Source organism: Strigops habroptila, chromosome 2 (genome assembly GCF_004027225.2).
Source record: "Strigops habroptila isolate Jane chromosome 2, bStrHab1.2.pri, whole genome shotgun sequence".
Classification (NCBI taxonomy): domain Eukaryota; kingdom Metazoa; phylum Chordata; class Aves; order Psittaciformes; family Psittacidae; genus Strigops; species Strigops habroptila.
In genome coordinates, this window is record NC_044278.2 from 30647595 (window position 1) to 30666698 (window position 19104).

The following is a 19104-nucleotide window of genomic DNA, read 5'->3' on the forward strand; positions in this document are numbered from 1 at the left end:
AGGGAGGCTTTTCTGTTGAGTCACAAGGTTTGGAAGGGAACCCCTTGTTTTCTAAACTCCTTCTCAGGGAGGTGCTTAGGGGTGGCTGGATCCAATCTTAGACTCAGACTTGGACAGTGGTTCTATACCTAAAGGATTATAGATGCGTAATCAATCATTTATACCACTTTGTCCTGCAGGGTTAAGGATGGCAAACTTGGTATATCCATAGATAAAATAAACACTTCAATAGGTAATGGTAATTGATAATTTTATAATTAAGCTAAAGGAGTTTAATAAGAATATCTACTTGTTTTGTGAACAGGCAGGGTACTCAACAAAACGATCACACACTAGTCGTAAAACATGAACAGTTTATTAAACAAGCATGCTGAAGTAAATCGGGTGTAGGCATATACGTATAGTGAACAAGCACAATAAAGCAAATCAGAGAGACATAATATATGAATAGTACAGAGGAAAATTAGCAATGCATTAAATCATTACTGCATAGAGAGAACAGTGATTGACAAGAAATACATCACCAATTACTACCTAATCCTCATCATCCAGGCCCACACTTCAGCCCAGAAGCCCCATTGCAACTGATGCTGGGAATCTTAGGTAACTGGGAAGATTCCTACGTGGTGCGTCCACCTGTAGGTGAGGCTTCAGATTTAGCTACAAAAGGGTCCTGCTTTTATACCCTTAGAAACAGGCGACTTTATGCCAGACCTGTAATTGTTTGCTCATGTGGCCATGCAGTTTCTCATGATCTTGCTGTTGGCCGTGCCGAGAGCATTGGCCAGGCACCCTGGCGTGGCCAAATGTGGAGGTCATGGAACAGCTGCATGCTTATGTTTTCCTGTCTCTTTCAACAAATGGTCATAACAAATACATACTTTATCAAATACACTTTATCAAAAACATGCTTTGTTATGTTTCTCACAGTTATAAGCGGGGATCAACTCTCAGTTAGGTTCCCATCCATTACACTACTACACAGTATGAATTCTTAGAATTACTGTTCACTATAATTCACTATAACTACCATTTACTAGAATCACTGTTTGTTAAATCAATAGTTTCAAAGCTAGCTTAATCATTGTTTAAGTAGAGATTGATCTTACCCATGCCAGTGACTGTGGGCAACTCTTTTGCTCAGCCTGGAGGACTACCCTTGAGGGGTGTCCCCACTCAAGGAAGGAATTTTGACACTTTCCTAGGAGGATTGTGATAGAATCCCTGTTGCTGAAAGGTGGGACTAAGCTGTTGTAGTAGAAAGTGGTTGACTGTCAGTCATTTTCTACCAGGTTAGATTTTCCAGCTCAGTGAAACAGAATTTATCTTTAGATTAGTTATTACCATTCATTGGTTCCTCTGTAGGGAACAAGCCGGTTTCACATCCTTGTTGGTTCCTTTGTCAGGAAACATCTGGTTTCGTATCATTGTGATACTTAATTTTATGGGACTGTTCAGTTCGGGTGGTCTTGGATTCTTCAACACCAAAATGAGTGTGACCTCCCTCCATCACTGATAATCTTCATAAGTAGGGTGAAATTCGAGCTGTTTCACCCCCACTCAGGCAGAGTGTCCTGCTACAATTACATCAGTAGGAGAAAGTATTTGATTTGCTTTGATTTGAAAGGAGGAGTTAGGCTCTGAATGCCTCGCTGATACAAGTTTACTGTGGGTGGGGAAGAATAACTTTCTTTTTCTTCGCCTTTGTTCGCTTAAAGGCTTAAGACTTGCAGGAGATCTAATGTAAAGGAACTGTATGCCACTGTATCTTATCTTAAAGTTACTGTCTTTTTTAATTTCAGTTTTTGTCTGCATGTACTATTTTTTTGAGCATGTGTACATTTCTGTTAAATATTTTTGTTCGCTACTAGTGGGAATGTCTAGCAAAAGCAATACTACTTCTACTAATATTTTAAAATGCTTGTGGGGTAAGTGAGTCATGTTTGCAGTTGAATTAATATATCTCCTAAAGTATTTTAACTATAATTCAGCAGGATTTGCTTGTTACTTTTATTTTGATGTATTTTTAAAAACCTGAAAGTAGTATCTTTTTCAGTTGGGTAGTATATGGGAGAAGTAGTTTCTGTAGGAATTTTTTCTGAAATCGTATTTGTTGAATGGCTTTTAGAATCAGATCATTCAATGAAAATATAGTGCTGATTAAATTCTTTCTTTTGATGGTGGGAGGGAAGGTTTGTGTTCCTTTATCTTAATTAGGATTTTGTTTAGAGTGATAGATTGGTTCCTTAAGGGAAAGAAACTTATATAATGAAGAAAAGGTAATATATCTCTATCTCTAAATGGTTAAATGATGATATGCTTGAAGTGTTTTTAGGCTTACAAAAGGATTATTGTTTTCCAACCATTGTCTCTATTATGAGGAATTTGTGATGATTATTAGTGTAGCTTTGGAGTTTTTAATGTGTATGAACTGTTTCAACAGACACCATTCAGACTCCTGTGTGACAATTTCAAGAAGTGTTCATGAAATAGTTCTGTACACGTTCAGTCTTCGTGATGCTTGATTTTTGTTCTGATTAATTTCAGTTTTATGTCATTAAGTACTTTTTAATTAAATATTACTTCTGGCATGTATGCATATGATTTAACTTGAGAAATGTGTACATGAGACATCCCACTGGCTTAAGTGAGATTACTCAAATGGGTAGATTTGTATTTTTCAACAGTCGATATCTTTCAGTATTTCATATCCAGTTATATAAAATACTTCTCTAAGTATCATGAAATAAACATTTTAAAGCATAGATAGTTATGAAACTTTATAACTAAGGTGAATAACTCCTTTTTCCAAATCTAATTTTATGGTAATTCAGCATAAGTCTTATAAAATCCATTAGGTTTAACTAGCAAAAAATCTGCTGCTCTGCACCCCTTCCATTTACCCTGTGTAATAAGGAACATCTGCAACATGTGATGGTCTGCAACTGCGTTTGTCAGCTGCTTGTTGACTCCCTAACAGCCCAGAAATGCTATTTTTTGCCTTGCTTGTTTAATTGTCTGGTTACTGGAAGGTAGCTCTTCCTTAAGTGGATTTTGTTAATGCCTTGTAAAGTTCTAACATAAAATTCTTGAAAATTAAAACCTTCTTGACTTCATCATGAGTGTGCATCTTCAGATGCCTAATGTTATGTTTTAATCCCACAGAAAATGGTTAAGAGGTTATTTTGCAGTTAATAGCATGGCTTCCTGGTTTTGACCACTTAGAATAATGTTTTCTTCTTCCTTGTTACTAACGAATTGTTTACTCAGCTTGTAGAGCCCTGTAACTGATCAAGGACAGTGTTAGATGGCTGAAGTTGTAAAGCGTATTAGTAAATTTCATGTTACGTCTGTGATGTTAAGTTTCAGAGTTAGAAATGAGTCAGTATCAGGGTAGATTCTTTCTTGTCTTTGTCCAGTATTTCTACATAGTAAAACATTTTTATTTTGCAATCAGGTACAGAGTTAGAAATGAATCAGTATCACATGATAGATTCTTTCTTGTCTTTGTTCCGTATTTCCACATACTAAACATTTTTATTTTGTAATCAGGGACATTTATCTTGGTCTGACTGAAGTTTACATTTCTAAGATTAATGTGGGTTGAACTTAACTCCTTTAGAGATGTATTTTTGAAGCCTCTGTAAAATTTCTGTAGTAAAACTTCAACATCTATAGTGATCTGTTATCCCCTTTTAAAATTCTGCTTATCAACTAACAGTGAATAATGTGATCTGTGGTTTTACATAAGATATGATTTCTTTAGCTTGGAGTCCACTTGAACAGTTGTTACAGTATTGTAGAGTTAGATCATATCTTACAGAATTTTAAGAGTCTTCTGTTTATTTAAAGTCTCTTTTCGCCTTCGTAGAATTAATAAAATCCTATACTATTTAATAAAAATAATATAAAATTTGTACTGTAACACTGAGGTGGCTTTTTGAAAAACTTTTTGCTTGTGTTAGTTTATGATATTGTGAATGTTTAAGATCTATTATTTATAAAGCAAAATGGTGAGTTCTGAGTGCATTTTTTCCCCTTCGTTTTAGGTGATGTTAATTTTATGTGAAATACTTTCTCTTACTACAGGCCAAAGTCATCAAAACAAAGGAAGGCCAAAACCTGGTGACTCTGAAAAGACAAGGCAGGAAATCTTGTTTATTTTTTAATTATTATTTTGAGTTATTTTATGTACTACTTAAAAAAGCGTTAATGCAACTTTGACTTGCTGCTTGACTTTGCTAATTGCCTTCTTTATGTTGTTACATACTCTTCAGGATATAGTTCATGCTAAGATAGCTGATTAAAGTTGACAAAATTCCATCTTTCACAAAAAGCCTGAGTTATTACTTGATTTTAGTAAATGAAGGCATAATCTTAATAATTGCTGTTTAAAACCATTGCCCCAAAACAAGTCACACAGCATAGCTGTAACAAAAAATGTGCTTCCTTTACAGCCAAGATAATAGGAATCTTGTTCCAGTTGTTACATTCAAACTTAGACCACAACATAACTCAAGCTCTATCTTATTTTCAAGGCCTCTTTGTACTAGTTCTACTCTGTGTACCAAATAATTTTTAAAGCTTCTCTGACACTTCATATGCTTACTATGAAGAAGAGTTTTGACTGTGAAGAAAGCATTGTAAGTCAGTCTCAGAATTCAATACGTGAAAAGAACTTCTACTTAAAGAGTCTTCTAATTGTTTGTAGATTTGAATTTTTGCTTAAACCATATCCATGTCTAATTTAAGTACATGAATACTCCCTGTAGATCATGCTGAATGTGAATGCGTATGTTTGATGGTTCGGGGCCAAAACTAAATTAGTTGAGATAAAAAGCATTATAGACATTATGGACAAAATTTATGCTTCCATCCATTATAACACTTAAAGTTGAACAAAAGAAATAATTCTTTCCAGTGATACTGGGGCCAAAATGCTCCAAACAAGTTGGGGGAAATTGCTGCATTTATAGGTGATACCATATGCCAACAGATTCCCTCATCTAATAGATAGTTAAGGAGGAAAGAACTGTTAGTGTTGGCTTATTTGTAAGGTGTTTGAGGCAAATGATGACTGGCTACTCAAGGACATGCAGAGATGGAAGCTTTCAGTGTTTCAACCTGAGCTGTGGAATTAGACAAGCTCTGAGTGTAGCTTCTTGTGTATATGCTTCTTCAGCTACTGTTTTTAGTTGTGTTTAGGGTGATTTAAAACAGATGAGGGGTACAGCAGAGTAAGTTGCTTACATTGAAATAGGAAAGTTTTCATTAAGTGCTAATTTTTTTAAGACAGATTTCTCATATAGAAGAGGCCAACTTTTAGGAAACATGGGAGCTGAACCTAATTATCCCCAGTCCTAATCTAAGTGTGACCACAAAATCAACCATCTCTTAATCTGTATTTATTATAGTACAATACTTTTAGATTTTTCCATACCTTTTTGAATACCACTGTAGCTAGGATAATTGAAACTTTGTCATAGGAGAGGTCATTTATGTTCTTTGACTGGGTAGTCACTGCCTTCCTTCTCCTTTCACTGTAAGAGGGGGGCAAAAAATGTTAGAATTCACCATGGGAGCAAATCCTCTTTAAAGTAACTGAACCATCTACAAAATTGCTTTTTTCACAGAAATTTATTAGGTATAGAAAACATGCTATTTCTCAACAGGCAAGGTGCATGGTCAGTTACTATCTTAATCTTATCTCAATTTCTGTAACTAGCAGGTTGCTTGGCTTGGCTTCCAAAAGTTTATGGAATCCACTGACACTGTAAAAAATTTATCTCAGGTGATGAGTGTTTGATGCCTTCAAGCGTGAGACAGAACTGAATGTATATAGCAAAAGGCAATATAGTAGCATTAAGCATTGACTAACAATTTTAGCAATGAGGATCTAGTTTAGAGTATTAAGCAATACTTTGCCTCTTCATTATACTTTCCCCATTCCCTAGCTATGCATGTTTCTGTTGCAGTAGTGGAAAGGAAGAGCTGGGAACAGCTCTGTTCCTCTCTTCTCTGTTCTCCCTGTCCCTGCTCTGCATAGCTGCTATGTGTATTTTAACTGGTGGTTGTGATGGGATAAAGGATCTTGTACTTAGGAAGAGTAGAGAAGGGGCAAGAGGCCTAAGCACCTTCTCATGCTGCTACCTTTGGTATAGGGAAGTTCTCTAGTCACCTCTCCCACCCCTTCATAAGATCAACTCAGCTGAGAATAAGGTAGAGAAGACAAAAGAAATCAAATAAAGTTATGGAGAAGACTGCTGCTTCCCTGAAGCCCTAGTGATTCCTGAGCTAGAAATACATGAACTATATGAATAGTATCATAATCCTTGATAGTGTTATAATACTTACTGCGATTGTGAAAGTGTGCCTTAATCACGTAGGCAAATGTGATGTGTTTGATAAAAGCACAGAAATTGCTGTTTCTTGAAAATAGAATTACATATACAGTACACGTACAAACTCATGATGCCATTGTCCTGTTATTTGTAGAGATCACCTTGATTTGAAGATAGAGTCTAAAGCCATTCAGGATAAACTCTTCTGTACTATGCAACAGGTAACTGGGTATTCATTACCATACGACCTTAAGCGTAAATGATTTGTCACCTTTTAGTTACACTATCCAAAGTCCCAGTTCATTCAAAAATTTAACACTTCATGCTTAGCATGACTTTTATCAGGGGACAAAGATTATGTGATTACACTGATTCATGCTGTCTTGTTGCCCATAGTCTTTTTGCTTCTCCTCTGTCCCCTCCTGTAAGACCTCACACTGGAAATTAATGTAACAAAAATCAGTGTAGTCATAGAATAATTTAGCTAAAACCATGAGTTAGTAATATAACTCTCTTGTATCTTAATTTGTAATAAAAATTACAAAAATCACTGAAAATCATTCAGGGATTTATAGTACCCCTCCCAAAGTTCTGACCAAATATGTTTTCATGTGTTTGATATGTACATTTGGAAATAACCATGGAACATTTTGTTGAATGGCAGTTTAAAATGCTGTAAAATTCATAAATTGATAATTTTCCTTTTTGGATCTCATCAGCAATGAATGATGAGTATCCCAAAGTTCTTGAATGAAATCATGGGGACATACATAATTAATCATTTCCTCTCTGTTAATATGGGGAAGTAGATACCAGAAATCTCTATTCTGATTAATTACATCTTAAGACAAAACTGGGTTCAGGAAAAGGTGCAGGTTCTGCCTGCATTAAGACCCCTTATTTCCTTTAAAATACTTTAGTAAGATACTTTAAAATATTTTAGTAAGACTAATGCATTATTATTGAAAATAAGGTTTTTGCTTTATTTAATCAGCTTCATATGTCATATAGTTTAACATCAATAATTTAACTTTAATATATTTTGTTTTGTTCTGTAACTATATGGTCTGACAGCATTTACTTGTGTCAGTAGTTCTAGGACCCTGAAATAAGTCTTAATCATTTTTTCATCAGCACATTTCTGCATTTTGGTCTTTATCTATTTGTAATTTCCACTGTCCCTGCCAACGTATAGACTTTCATTTATAACTGTCATTAGATGATGGGTATTTTCTTATGTTTGTTCTTTTTGATCAGTTGACAGGATGAAGACAAAATAATATCAAAATTCATTGATGCTTAGGAAAATATATTGTGGGCATACATTAAATTTAGTATGACAAAAGCCTAATTCAGTTCACAGGAATACATTGATGTTGTTATGTTCCATTCTTCCCAACCTTACCATTCTTTCACTTTTTCCCTGCCCATGACGGCTTCTTCAGAATCCCAGGCTCAAATGTTAATATATGGAGAGGGGGAAGGAGCAGTTAGCGAAAAGCTTGTAAAGTGGGATTACTTCATACTGAAGATTAATTCATACTGAAATGAGGTAGCGGCCTAAACTACACAGATGGGCTTCCTTGTTACTCTTCATGTTTTGTTTATGATTGCAGGAGTAGGTGTTGAAAGAGCTTCTTAAATAGTCAAATTACTTCTACCCTGGCACAGTGATCTGCTTCCCAAAGCTAATTTTGTTTTAGTTTTTCAACAGATCAAGGGAATAGAAGTACCTAATCTGCAGCTGCTTGTCTGATTTACAGTCTCACTGCTGGGAATTCCCGCAGGCTTCAGGAAGTATCTGTAGTGAAAAAGCTAATAACATAAAGCGTTCTGAAACCTTCTAGCATTAACTGTTAACCTAGATGGAGAGAAAGTGCAGGCACAAGGGAATAGTTCTCAGGTTTTTCAAAAATGTTTGTACACAAAATGGAGTGTACAAGTGAGGAAAAGCATAAGTCTGAGGGGTTTTTCATAACTATAAGAATGGTTAAAATGATGCTTGAACTAAACTTGAAGCTTTCTGGAGAGAAAGAGGATCTAAACTTAGAACGAAACCTAGATTTTTAAGAGATCAGCAGCAGTAGGTCCATGAAAATCTTAAGTTTTTAGAAGCTGAATTTAAAAGCTTTAAAAAATGTACCTGATTTTCTGCTTTAAAGTGAAATTGTGATAAAACCATAGGAAGTACAGAATTTTAACAGTTGTCTGTGGGACTTTAGCATGTAGTTTGCTTGCTTAAAAAAAAGGAAAAAACTCTTTTGGATTTACTGTTTTCCTAAATGTTTTAGGTCGATTTAACTATGTTCCCAGAGGAGGTTAAATCCCTTGTTCGTGATGGTTATACAGCCTTGATGGACCAGCGGTGTCACAGTGCTGCACAAGCCTTTTCACAATTGTTGAGCATTCTGAATCCTTCAGAATTAAAGGTAAACCAAGAGTAATAACTTAGTTTATTGCAGTAATTGAGATTTATGCTTTCAATACCATGTTTCATTCTTTCCTTCTACTGAAACAGTCATTGTTTTTGACTTGTTGCCAGCGATGTTTACTACAGTGCCAAGTGTTTCACTGATAAGTATGCCACGGAGCTTACAAGTGAGAACAGGCATGGTAGGATGTATTTTTGTAACATTCAGTATGCATTGCATTTCTAGATGCAATCTAAATAATACTTACCAAAATAATGAGTAACGTAAGCTAGTCTTATCAAATACCTTATTTGTTAAGCAACTACTGTACGTTGTCAGCTTAACCCTTATTCATAATAATGTAGGGTAAAAAGAATTTATATTCTTCAGGTCAGATAACCCTTTGATGGCAAATACTTTGAAATTTTGTGTATATGTATCTAGCCAATCAGCCGATTTGTATCCCAGATTTCTTTAAATTGTTGTACAGTAGTATGAAGTTTTGTGTGCCAGTGCATGTGCACATGCATTGCTATGGTTCAGGCTCCCATTTTAATAAGGGTTGTTGCAGTGCCAGTAAGTCTATCCAAGCAAGTAATGCACCAATCCATCTGGAATTGCAACCTAGTTTATTAGGAAGAAAAAGGTTGAGAAGGTGGCTTGGTTTTTTTTTATTATTAAAAAAAACCCCCAACCAAACCCAAAATCAGAAAAATCTACTCAATTCTGAATATGAGATGTAGCAAAGACAAACTGTGCTGTATGAAGTCAACATAGTAAGGCTAGAGTGCTGTAAGTAGTTATAGCATTTCTAAAAGCAGAGGTTTGGGGATGTATCACTTTGAAATACATAGCGGCACCAAATGTCTGTAGTAAAGGTATAGTTAACCTTCACTTTTTCTGCTAATTATAACAAATCTGGGTAGAGGCTATGATAAAGAAGGATGAGAAGAGAGTTTCCTATCTTTGTTGTAGCAAAGATCTTCAATTCACAATAGGCAATAATGTTCTAGTTACCAGTGAAGTGTTTTTCTGAATGCTACTACTATAATTTCACTCTCTTTGCAGCAGCTGAATCTTTGTGTTATTAATTACGTTGTTATCATTTATGGACATGCCACTGCTCTTCTTGGAATAGGACAACCTGAGGTATGACATTAAGGCACTATATAGCTTTTATTCAAAACTCTAGTTCAGCTAGTTGGCAATCCATTTTTGTCTCTTCTTAACGGACAACATGAGTGGGGAAGTAAACTTTTTGTCACATTTTAGAATCATACGGTTTAATATCTGGGACTAGATCTTTAATGGTTTTGGATAAAGTAAGCCACCAAATTTCTTCATAAAATTTCTTCTTAAGATTTCAGATGAAATTCTTAAGAATTAATGAAGTATAGTCAGTCATTTTTCTTCTACTTTGTTGTAATGGGGTTAGGCACTAGTGTTTCTAACACAAACATTTTGCTTCTAAACAAAAGAAGGTTCTGGAAAACACCAAAACAGGCGTGTGGGTTTTAGGGGAGGGGGTTGGTTTGGGTTTTTTTTTCCTGCTGAAGTGTTTAAAAATATTCAGTGTTTTACAGTGAATTTAAAAGTGTCTGGGCATTTGTAGCTCAGTCAGCTCAATCATTTAATTTTGTTATTTAAGAGGGAGCCCATGATTACAGAATAAGTTTCTTTTTAAAAAAAAAAAAAAAAGAAAGCCTTTGTATGTGATCATGAGGTTGCTTAATTCCCTTTATTGTTCGTAAAGCTGATGAAAGAATAGGGCATACTGACCCACTGTAGTGGAGCAAAAAAAGAAGAGGAAAATATTGGCAAAGCACCACATATTTTTGTCTTCAATTTATTTTGAAGGCATTGGCAAAGGCTGAAGACCAGTTTAAGAAAATAATTGAACAGTACCAGGAAGAAAGATTTGGTTGTTTGGCGTACTATGGAATTGGAAAGGTGTACCTCAGACAAAACAGGTTGGTATAATGTAAAGCTTCAGTATTCAATATAAAAAACATTTTCATTTGAGAAAATGTCTCGGTTTTTTAAAATTATTCATTGTTAATCATTAAATTCGTACATCAGACTGATGTATTACAACTTTGTTACTGCTAAGGACCTAATGGAAGCTGCTGAATCGAGGGGCGTTTTAGGGCACAGGGGTATAACCAACCAGCACACCCCTGCAGTGGAGGACAACTTGAAAGAGAAGGGTAAAAAATTATGATCTCAGGGGAAAAATGTATTGTAAAGAAAGCTTAACTTATCTCAACACTAGGGAGATGGGAGGGCAACCTTGGTTTTAGATAAGGCAGCTGCACCGGTGAGTCATTGCTTTCCCTGAAACAGATGAAGAAAGAGTAGTGTTTTCTGAGCTAGCCAGACCAGCATGGGGAGAGGTGGGGAGTGTATACATGGCTCAGCCAAACATAAAGTGCAGAAAGTGGACACCTAATAAACTTGAGAGCTGGCGTCAACCCACATGTTCCTGGCAGTGTTTCTTCCCAGAGTCATGATGGTAAGTGTATAGGGACAGGTAACGGGAATCAAGTTTGTATGGGTTCAACTGTGTTTTGCAATTGCTATGTTATGCTTGTGTTGTGATTTCAGTATATGACTGTATTGCTCTACTTAATCAAAATCCCCCGTAATGCCTGTGGTTGGCTGTGCCTTGGCTGGCTGCCAGACCCTCATCTAACTGTGCTCCCACTCCTCAACGGGAGAGGGGAGAAAAAGCCCAGGGGCTGAGATAAAGACAGGGAGATCACTAGGCAAACCACACTCAACTTGAGGAAAAATAGTTTAATGTCTGTTAAAATAGAGTTGGATGGTGAGAAACAAAGTAAAAAAAACTAAAATCACCTTCTCCCTCCCCTCACCCTTATCACAGGCTTGACTCCCTCATTCCTGACTCCTCTACCTCCTCCCTCCCTGAGCTGCCCAGAGAGATGGGGAATGGGGGTTGTGATAAGTCCCTAACACTGGCTCTCTGTGGCTCCTTCCTGCATGCATTCCTCCCCTGTTGCAGCATGGGACCATTCCACAAGCTGCAGTTCTTTTGGGGCACATCCACTAGCTCTGACAGGGGTCCTCCATGGCTGCAGTGTGGATATCTGTCTGCTCCAGCAGGGTCCTCTCCAGGGGCTGCAGAAGAATCTCAGCTCTGTGCCAGGAACATCTCCTCCTCTTCTTCTTACGTTGGTGCTTGAAGGGCTGTTTCTCAGACTTTTTGTCCTTATTCCTCACAGCCATGCAGTGTATTTTGTGCTTTCTTATCCATGCTTTTACTGAGGTACCACTATCTTGCCTGAGGGGCTCAGCTGTACCTTGTAGTGGGTTTGCTAGAGCCAACTGGAACTGGAGCAGCCCTGGCCTCTCCTCACAGGGGCTGCCCCTGTGCCACTGGTCCCCACCCCTCTGCTTAACCAAAATAAGTTTAGTATCAAACTTTAAAGTCTGCTCACGTGGAATATCTAAAAGCACCTGGTCAGAGAGTGTTGGAACCTGAGATTGGATTATTCCTTCCCACTGCCATAGCATAGCCAGATGTGCTCTGAGACTCAGGAGGTATCTGCATCCCAGTTCCACAGATGTGGCTTTTGTTTCCTTTGGCAGTAATGACCTTAGGAAGGCTGTGTGTGTGTCCCAAAGTGTGTACACACACACATAACAAGACAGTTGGCCACCCAGACTAGCCCAGGCAGAGCTGCTTGCACATATAGCTCTACCTGAACCCATGTAAAATATAAGCATAGGTAGTGGGGTCCTGTGCCTCCTCTCTGGCTGATCGGGGTTGAAGGTCCCTTGTGATCATACACATGCCCTCACTCTCTGTATTGACAAGCACCCCCATGTTCATAGGTCCCTTGAATATCACCTCAGGCTCTCAGTCTGCCTCATGTCCATGCCTGGATTCTGGCCTCTTACCCAGGCTGGCATACTGGCTCACTCCTTGATTTATTTTTTTTTTTTTTATACTGAAGAGTCTTTAAACAGATAATTTAATGAACCAGGTGCTCTTTCATTCCACATACTCTTACAGTTACCATTTTTTCCCCTTGCATCATAAAATTAATTGTGAAGGTATTACAGACTGCGCAGAAGTTATTCATGAACATTCTGAACATGTTGTACCTGTTTCAAACTGCAGGTTTTCAGATGCGCTCGATCAGTTCATGAAATCACAAACAATGGTTAATCACAAGATTGTCCCTGGAGTATTAACTTGGCCCACAACATCTCAGGTCATTGAAGAGACACGAGCAGAGAATTTACAGGTTTGTTTAAAAAAAGAATAAAAGGTCATAAAAAGCTATTCTGTCAAATGGCCTTTCAAAAAAATAAAAAGGGTTGTCATCCTCCTCTCTGCCTCCCCATTGTCAAGACCGAAGAAAGACGGGGGGGTGAAGTGGGGAGGTTTCAGCCTGGAGCAGCCAGTGCAAATGGTGCTGCTCATTGTCTTGAGTTTGTCAACCCTGAGGCCTGGTCTTTGTAGAGCAGAATTCTTTCTGTGATAGCATATTTGAACATCCTGTTTGATGTTTTTTTGAAAATCCCATATTTGAGCATCCCATTTACAGCACAAGGCCAGGGGCTCTGGGTCAGTCTGTATGGTTGGGTATTTTTATGCAATAATATGGTTCTAATCTGCTCCAAGTATTTCATAATGTGTTAACTACTTAGTTGCGTGATACCAAACTTTAAGTAGATGTGAATACTATACACAATGTAACGCTAGAGAGAATTGGTTAAAAATTTGAATTGGCAAAAATGTGAAGTTGAAAATTGCAATGATGGTGCTATATTTAAAACCAAGTAAGAGAGCTTGATCATGTAGTTCTTGGCTGGTGCAGTGGGAGTTGTGTGGTAAAATTCCCCATTTGAGTTTTGAAATCTAACTTGTGCTTTTGATGCTACAAATTGCTTTCTCAGGCTGAAAAGCTTTCAAAAAGAATATTATTATAATAGCTGTTGTTATTCGTTTTTAAACTGTAATTGAGTCACTGTTACTTGTGAAGGGTTTCTGAATAAACCATGCTGTGAGAGGCAAGATGTGTGAGCTCCTCTGCATGGATGCAGTTTGACATAGTAGAGCTTACCAGGTTATTCAGTCTATGAACTTGGCTATATACTGTACTGACCTGTTTGGTTTCTGGTAGAAACAGCAGTACTGTTGTTTCCTAAACAAAAACTGACCTAAAGATTTCCTATAGAACCCCTAGCTGATGCGACAGTAGTCTGGCCACAGTAATATATCAGTGGTCTGGGACTTCTGGAAAACATAATGCAAATATCTGAAAGGCTGTAATTGGTGGTCTGTCTGTTTGTAATAATGTCTTATTAATCTGGGCTGAATGCCAACCCTGTGGGACTTGCACTGACTTTATATAAAGCCACTGTAATGTCTTTAACTCAGATGCTATTCTAGATCTCAGTACCTCCAGTGCAGGTCCAGGTTTGAGTTGTCCCTGGGAATATACTTGATCCTGTCACGCAGATCCCAGGTGAGGCGCTCCTCAAGTGCTGCGAAATGGTGGAAATGAACAGACAGTCCCTTTTTGACACATTATCTGAGTAATCTGGATCATCATTTTGGTAATGGAAAACTTACTGTATTCTCATGTGTTTGGAATTGGTCAGCATGTAAAACATTGGTCCAAGATAAACCTGCATGCAGGGAAGCTATGCATACTCAGCTGATAGCAGTTCAAATGAGCTTTTGAATCTTTTGCCATGAAAGGATAATCTTCCATAGCTTTCACTAGAAAAGAGTTGTTCTTTTCGTATTAGTTGACTGCTGTTCAAAAAGAGATGTGTGTTTCACTGCAGAGTTGCCTAGAAGTTTGTAAGTAGATATTGAATCTTTTCCTGGTTTCTGTGCTATTTGTCTTATATAATTTTGTTTTTCTTAGCTGGCTTTAAAGAATTGTATTGAGGAATGCAAGTTGCCTCCAAAACCAGATGCAATTTGTCGGTATCAGCAATGCCATGGCCACTCCAAAATCCAAATATTTTTTACAGATCCAGACTTTAAGGTAAATTTTTAGTTTAAAAGGTTTTGGAAACTAAACTTAATTTTTACATATTTTCTGGCCCCCTTAATATGAAAGAGCTATCTGAAACATACCATCTTATCCTATCTACTATTAAGTTGTGCACTGTTTTCTGTTGATTTTTGGTTGTTCTTTTAAAACGTGTTAAAGTCATACTATTTCTCAATATTAGGGTTTTATACGTATTACTTGCTGTCAGCAATGTAGAGTGGAGTTTCATATCAGCTGTTGGAAAAAGTTGAAAACAACAAACTACAGTGATAAAAATGATAAGGTAAGAGTTGTTAAATTATAAGCATTTTATTTTTTCCTTTTTTAGTCAGGATTATAGCATTCCTTTGATTTGGGATAAGTGCAGTGCTACAGCCTGATGTTCCACCCGTTTGACAATGGCAGGAGGGGAGACTGGAAAGAGGAGTCTCTTGCTAAATTGTCTGACATGCAAGTGTAGGTAAAGCTTGCTGTTGTCTACAGAAGAAAGACCTGTCTATGTGAAGGCTTAGTATGCTTAGCCTGTTTCTGTTGCATCATTCATGTCTTCCCATATGGAAGTTTTGATCTTTCTACAGTCTTGCTGTTGAAGCAAGAGTTCGACATTGAGTACGTCTGAAGGAATTTTACCAAGTACAATATCAGCAGCCGGTATAAAATGAAGGCAGGCAGTATATGAACTCATAAAAGAATATTCCTAAAATTGACTCTTGAATGTGAAGCTGGAGGAGGAGGGGATTTGTTCTAGGTTTGGGAATAACAGGTATGTGCCACAGATCTACGATCCTTTTCATTTGCAGTCCTTGTCAAGTCAGCTGTCACTTGCTTTCCTCATCCAGTAAGAGTTTAGGACTGTGCTAGTTTTAAATACCTTGGTCATCTGAAATTAAGAAACTGTAATCTATATAAGAACATAGATTTTGTATGAATTTAAATGTATTTGTACCATTTTCTCCTACAGGATTTTCTTCAAGAATTGTGTTTCACTCCTGATTGTACAGGCCTTATTTCAAAAATAGTTATTTTCAGTTCTTCTGGTCTGGTAAAATGTGAAGTAAGTTAACATTCATATAAAATATGAAAATAATCCTTAAAATATTTACTCTGGTAAAGTAGATAAAATGAAGATGAGAATGTAACTGCAAACTCATAAGTAATATGCCATCTTAACTACAGAATTTGAGCATTAGCTAGGAATATTAACTATCCATTCTCTTCTTAGCTGTTCTTCTGGTGGAGTAGGCATTATTTTATAATGGGTTAGAATTGTCATGAATGGGAACTCGAGTTTCATTTTATATTTAGTTTGTGTGACATGAAAGGAACTCTTTTAGTTTAACTCAGTGCTAATCTTGCTAGAAGAAATAATGGTATTATTGGAAGAGTGCTCTCACCCTCTGTAGCAGGAAGATGGATGCTTCTTCCCAGAGCAGTATTTATATGTGAGAAGCAAAAAAAAAAGTGATTGTAAAGTTTGCTTCCTGCCCACTGGTGAAGCAAATCAGCCTTCAATTCTTCTTGACCTTGTGTTATCTTTCAACCTGTCTTTTCTGCAGATAAAGATGTATTGCTATATACCAAGTTGTCGCAGTAGAAGATAATTTTAGGTAGGCCTTCATGAGGCTTATGTAGGCTGCAGTATCTCTTTCATAGTATCACTTTTACTGCTTTCCAAAGCATCAAATGTTGATTCCTGGATTTTGGAACAGCAATGTTGCATTGTAACCCAAATTTAATTAATATGATGTCACTTATTTTGGTAGTTTGAACAAAAAATCACAAAAACCAAGGAACCACCAAGAGCCATTATTAAACAGAAATGTTCAAGGTAAGCTCTCTGCTGTTTAAAATTAAGTTGAATCAATTTGAGAACAAAACAGTTTAGGATTGGTTTTCATGCCGTTTTAAGAATTGCTAAAATACCACAAATACTTTGGAAAGCTATTCTTGCTCTTTGCCTCTGATAAGCTAAAAGGTCTGGTAAAATATGTTATGATCCAAATTACGAAAACTAATTTACAAAATTACAAATTACAAAAGCATTTAAATTAACTTGTAAGCAAAGATAGAGAGCTACAAATTTATAACCTGAGCACAGGAGGACATTAACTGGTATTGCTGAATAAATTATTGGTGGCTCTCTATTGGTCATACAGTTCTTTAAAAACAACATTTTCAGTTTGGTCACACAAAACTGTTTTCACATATACAGGATATGAGTTGATACAAATCTGATTTCTCATACCTCTGTTTGAAGGGATAAATTGTCTATTGCACCATTAACTTCCCAGCAATTTTGAACCAATAGTTTTTGAGTACAAGTTGCTGCAGTCATCTTTAAGTCTTTATACTTGAAACCTAATTTCATTGTGAAATCTATGGGCAGGGGAAGTAACATGTTGTTTGAGGAAAGTGTGATTTGGAGGCTGTGTGCAGAGCTAGAGGACTGTTTCTTTACTTTTGCTTTCCATACATGTCTTTCATTTGTGCCAAGATACTTAACAATTGGAATACTAAAAGAGGGGGTGTCTGTTATTCTTCTTAATGGATTGAGTGCCTTAATTACACTTGACTTTCACTGCATGTGTGAAATATTAGAATATTAGAATACCACCTCTATTTTCAGTCTGACATTGCAAGCATAATTCTATTCCTTCCCCATGCTAGAGGGAAGAAACTCAGCAAGAATTTTAGCTGAATGGGAGAGGTATTGCTGTATGGCATAAGTTCAACACCTCAGTTCCACAGAATTTGCTAATAACCAACTGTGTGTGAATTTTAGAAAGTGTAAATAAAAACTATGAAGTGATGCGACTTCAGTCCCTTTGATATAACTGAGGCTACACTTTCTGGTCAAGCAAGGTTATAAATAATGAGAAATCATGATGAGAGGATAAACGAAATTGATTTTTAAAAGTTAAGGAAATAAAACATTAATATTTCGTTCAAAATGCTGAGTTATGAATTAAAAACCTGATAGTGTTTAAGTTAATTCTAATCCAGATATCTTTAATGGAAGTAAAAGTTTTTGCATTTTGTGGATATTCTTACATTTATATACTTTATGAAACTAACAAAATTTTGCGGTCTCAACTTTAAGTGAAAACTAGCTTTATTATATTTGTACTTTTCAGCACAGTATTTTACAATAGCTATATGCTCCATTCCACTATAAGAAGAAAAATAACTGAGATGTGCCAAACTCCTTTGGCAACTTAACTAACATTAGGCTCACTGCTTAATTGCTTTTTTTCAGTCTTAGGAAGTTAAAAATGAAAGAAGAAAAAAAATTACGAAGAAAACATGCACGAGAAGAGGCACAGAATTCTGCTAAAAGGAAAATGGAAGAAAACCAGATGGGAAAAGAACCATCTCAGTACAGTGTTCAGAGTGGTATGTGGAAATACAGATTACTGCTCTAAGTTATCATGAGGTAGCATAATTAGCATTTTGAATGTTCAAGGTCAAATTATAGCAGAACTACTATTGAATATAATCCCCCTCTGCATTTTAATTTAAGACGCTTTTATTTCAGTTCTGGTTTGATTTCTAAATAACTGTAGGATGTTAATGTATGGTTAAATTCCTTGTAAAAAACCTTTATTCTTGCTTCACTGGTTCATGAAGAAGCAGCCTGAAGAGGTCAGAGGCTCAAATTCCAAGTACATCTATTTAAAAGTAGTTTCAGAAAAAGCTTTATAACCAATAAGTTAGGACACTGCTAAAGATGAAAACCCCAGACAATTGCATTCGGATAAAGAATGAACGATAGCCTACCTGCAGAAACTGCAGTGACTTGGTGTTCAAAAACTGTGTAGATGAGGCCCTCAGTGATATGCTTTAGTGGTGGTCTTGGCAGTCCTGGGGTAATGGTTGGACTTGATGATCTTAAAGGTCTTTTCCAACCTAGTTAATTCTATGATTCTATGACTTGAAAAGCATATTTCAGAGGACTTGGGAAAATAAAATACTCCAACCTATAAGTATGTAGTCAGTTAATGCTTCAGCTTTTGTGTTCCAGTTATGTTGGTCTGCAGCGTTCTGTATTTCAGAGGTATGAAATCTTGTGTTAAGGCAAGCTACAGTGCAAAGAAAAATAATTTGTTTTGGTTTTTTTTATTTACATTTTTTCATCTGTATTATTACTTTTAAATAGTTCTCATGTTAATTTCTTTGTAGAATTTCATATTAAGTACTTTCAGGAAACCTTTTCAGCCCATACATGGCATACTTGGAGTTCTCCAAAACCCTCTTGCTTGCTCAGTGGCGTATCCTGGCACTTCTTCCTCTTTAAGTGGCATTTCCTCTATCTGC

General features: G+C 36.6%; 1 protein-coding gene across 7 annotated transcripts in view; it reads left to right on the plus strand.

The window, feature by feature from the left end:
• The window catches only part of TTC3 (tetratricopeptide repeat domain 3), a 64087-nt gene that overhangs the window by 21445 nt on the left and 23538 nt on the right, over positions 1 to 19104 (plus strand). For 6 of the 7 annotated variants that reach the window (XR_003989431.1, XM_030471938.1, XM_030471914.1 and 3 more), the window contains 11 exons: positions 4090 to 4144; positions 6496 to 6562; positions 8633 to 8770; positions 9821 to 9901; positions 10610 to 10722; positions 12897 to 13023; positions 14659 to 14781; positions 14972 to 15073; positions 15752 to 15844; positions 16554 to 16618; positions 18047 to 18183. Coding sequence is in view for 6 of the 7 variants with exons in the window: in XM_030471938.1 (XP_030327798.1) it covers positions 4090 to 4144; positions 6496 to 6562; positions 8633 to 8770; positions 9821 to 9901; positions 10610 to 10722; positions 12897 to 13023; positions 14659 to 14781; positions 14972 to 15073; positions 15752 to 15844; positions 16554 to 16618; positions 18047 to 18183 (1101 nt within the window). In the remaining variant the exon portion in view is untranslated. The remainder of the gene's footprint in view (positions 1 to 4089; positions 4145 to 6495; positions 6563 to 8632; positions 8771 to 9820; positions 9902 to 10609; positions 10723 to 12896; positions 13024 to 14658; positions 14782 to 14971; positions 15074 to 15751; positions 15845 to 16553; positions 16619 to 18046; positions 18184 to 19104) is intronic. The other variant, XM_030471928.1, reaches the window with a different exon arrangement.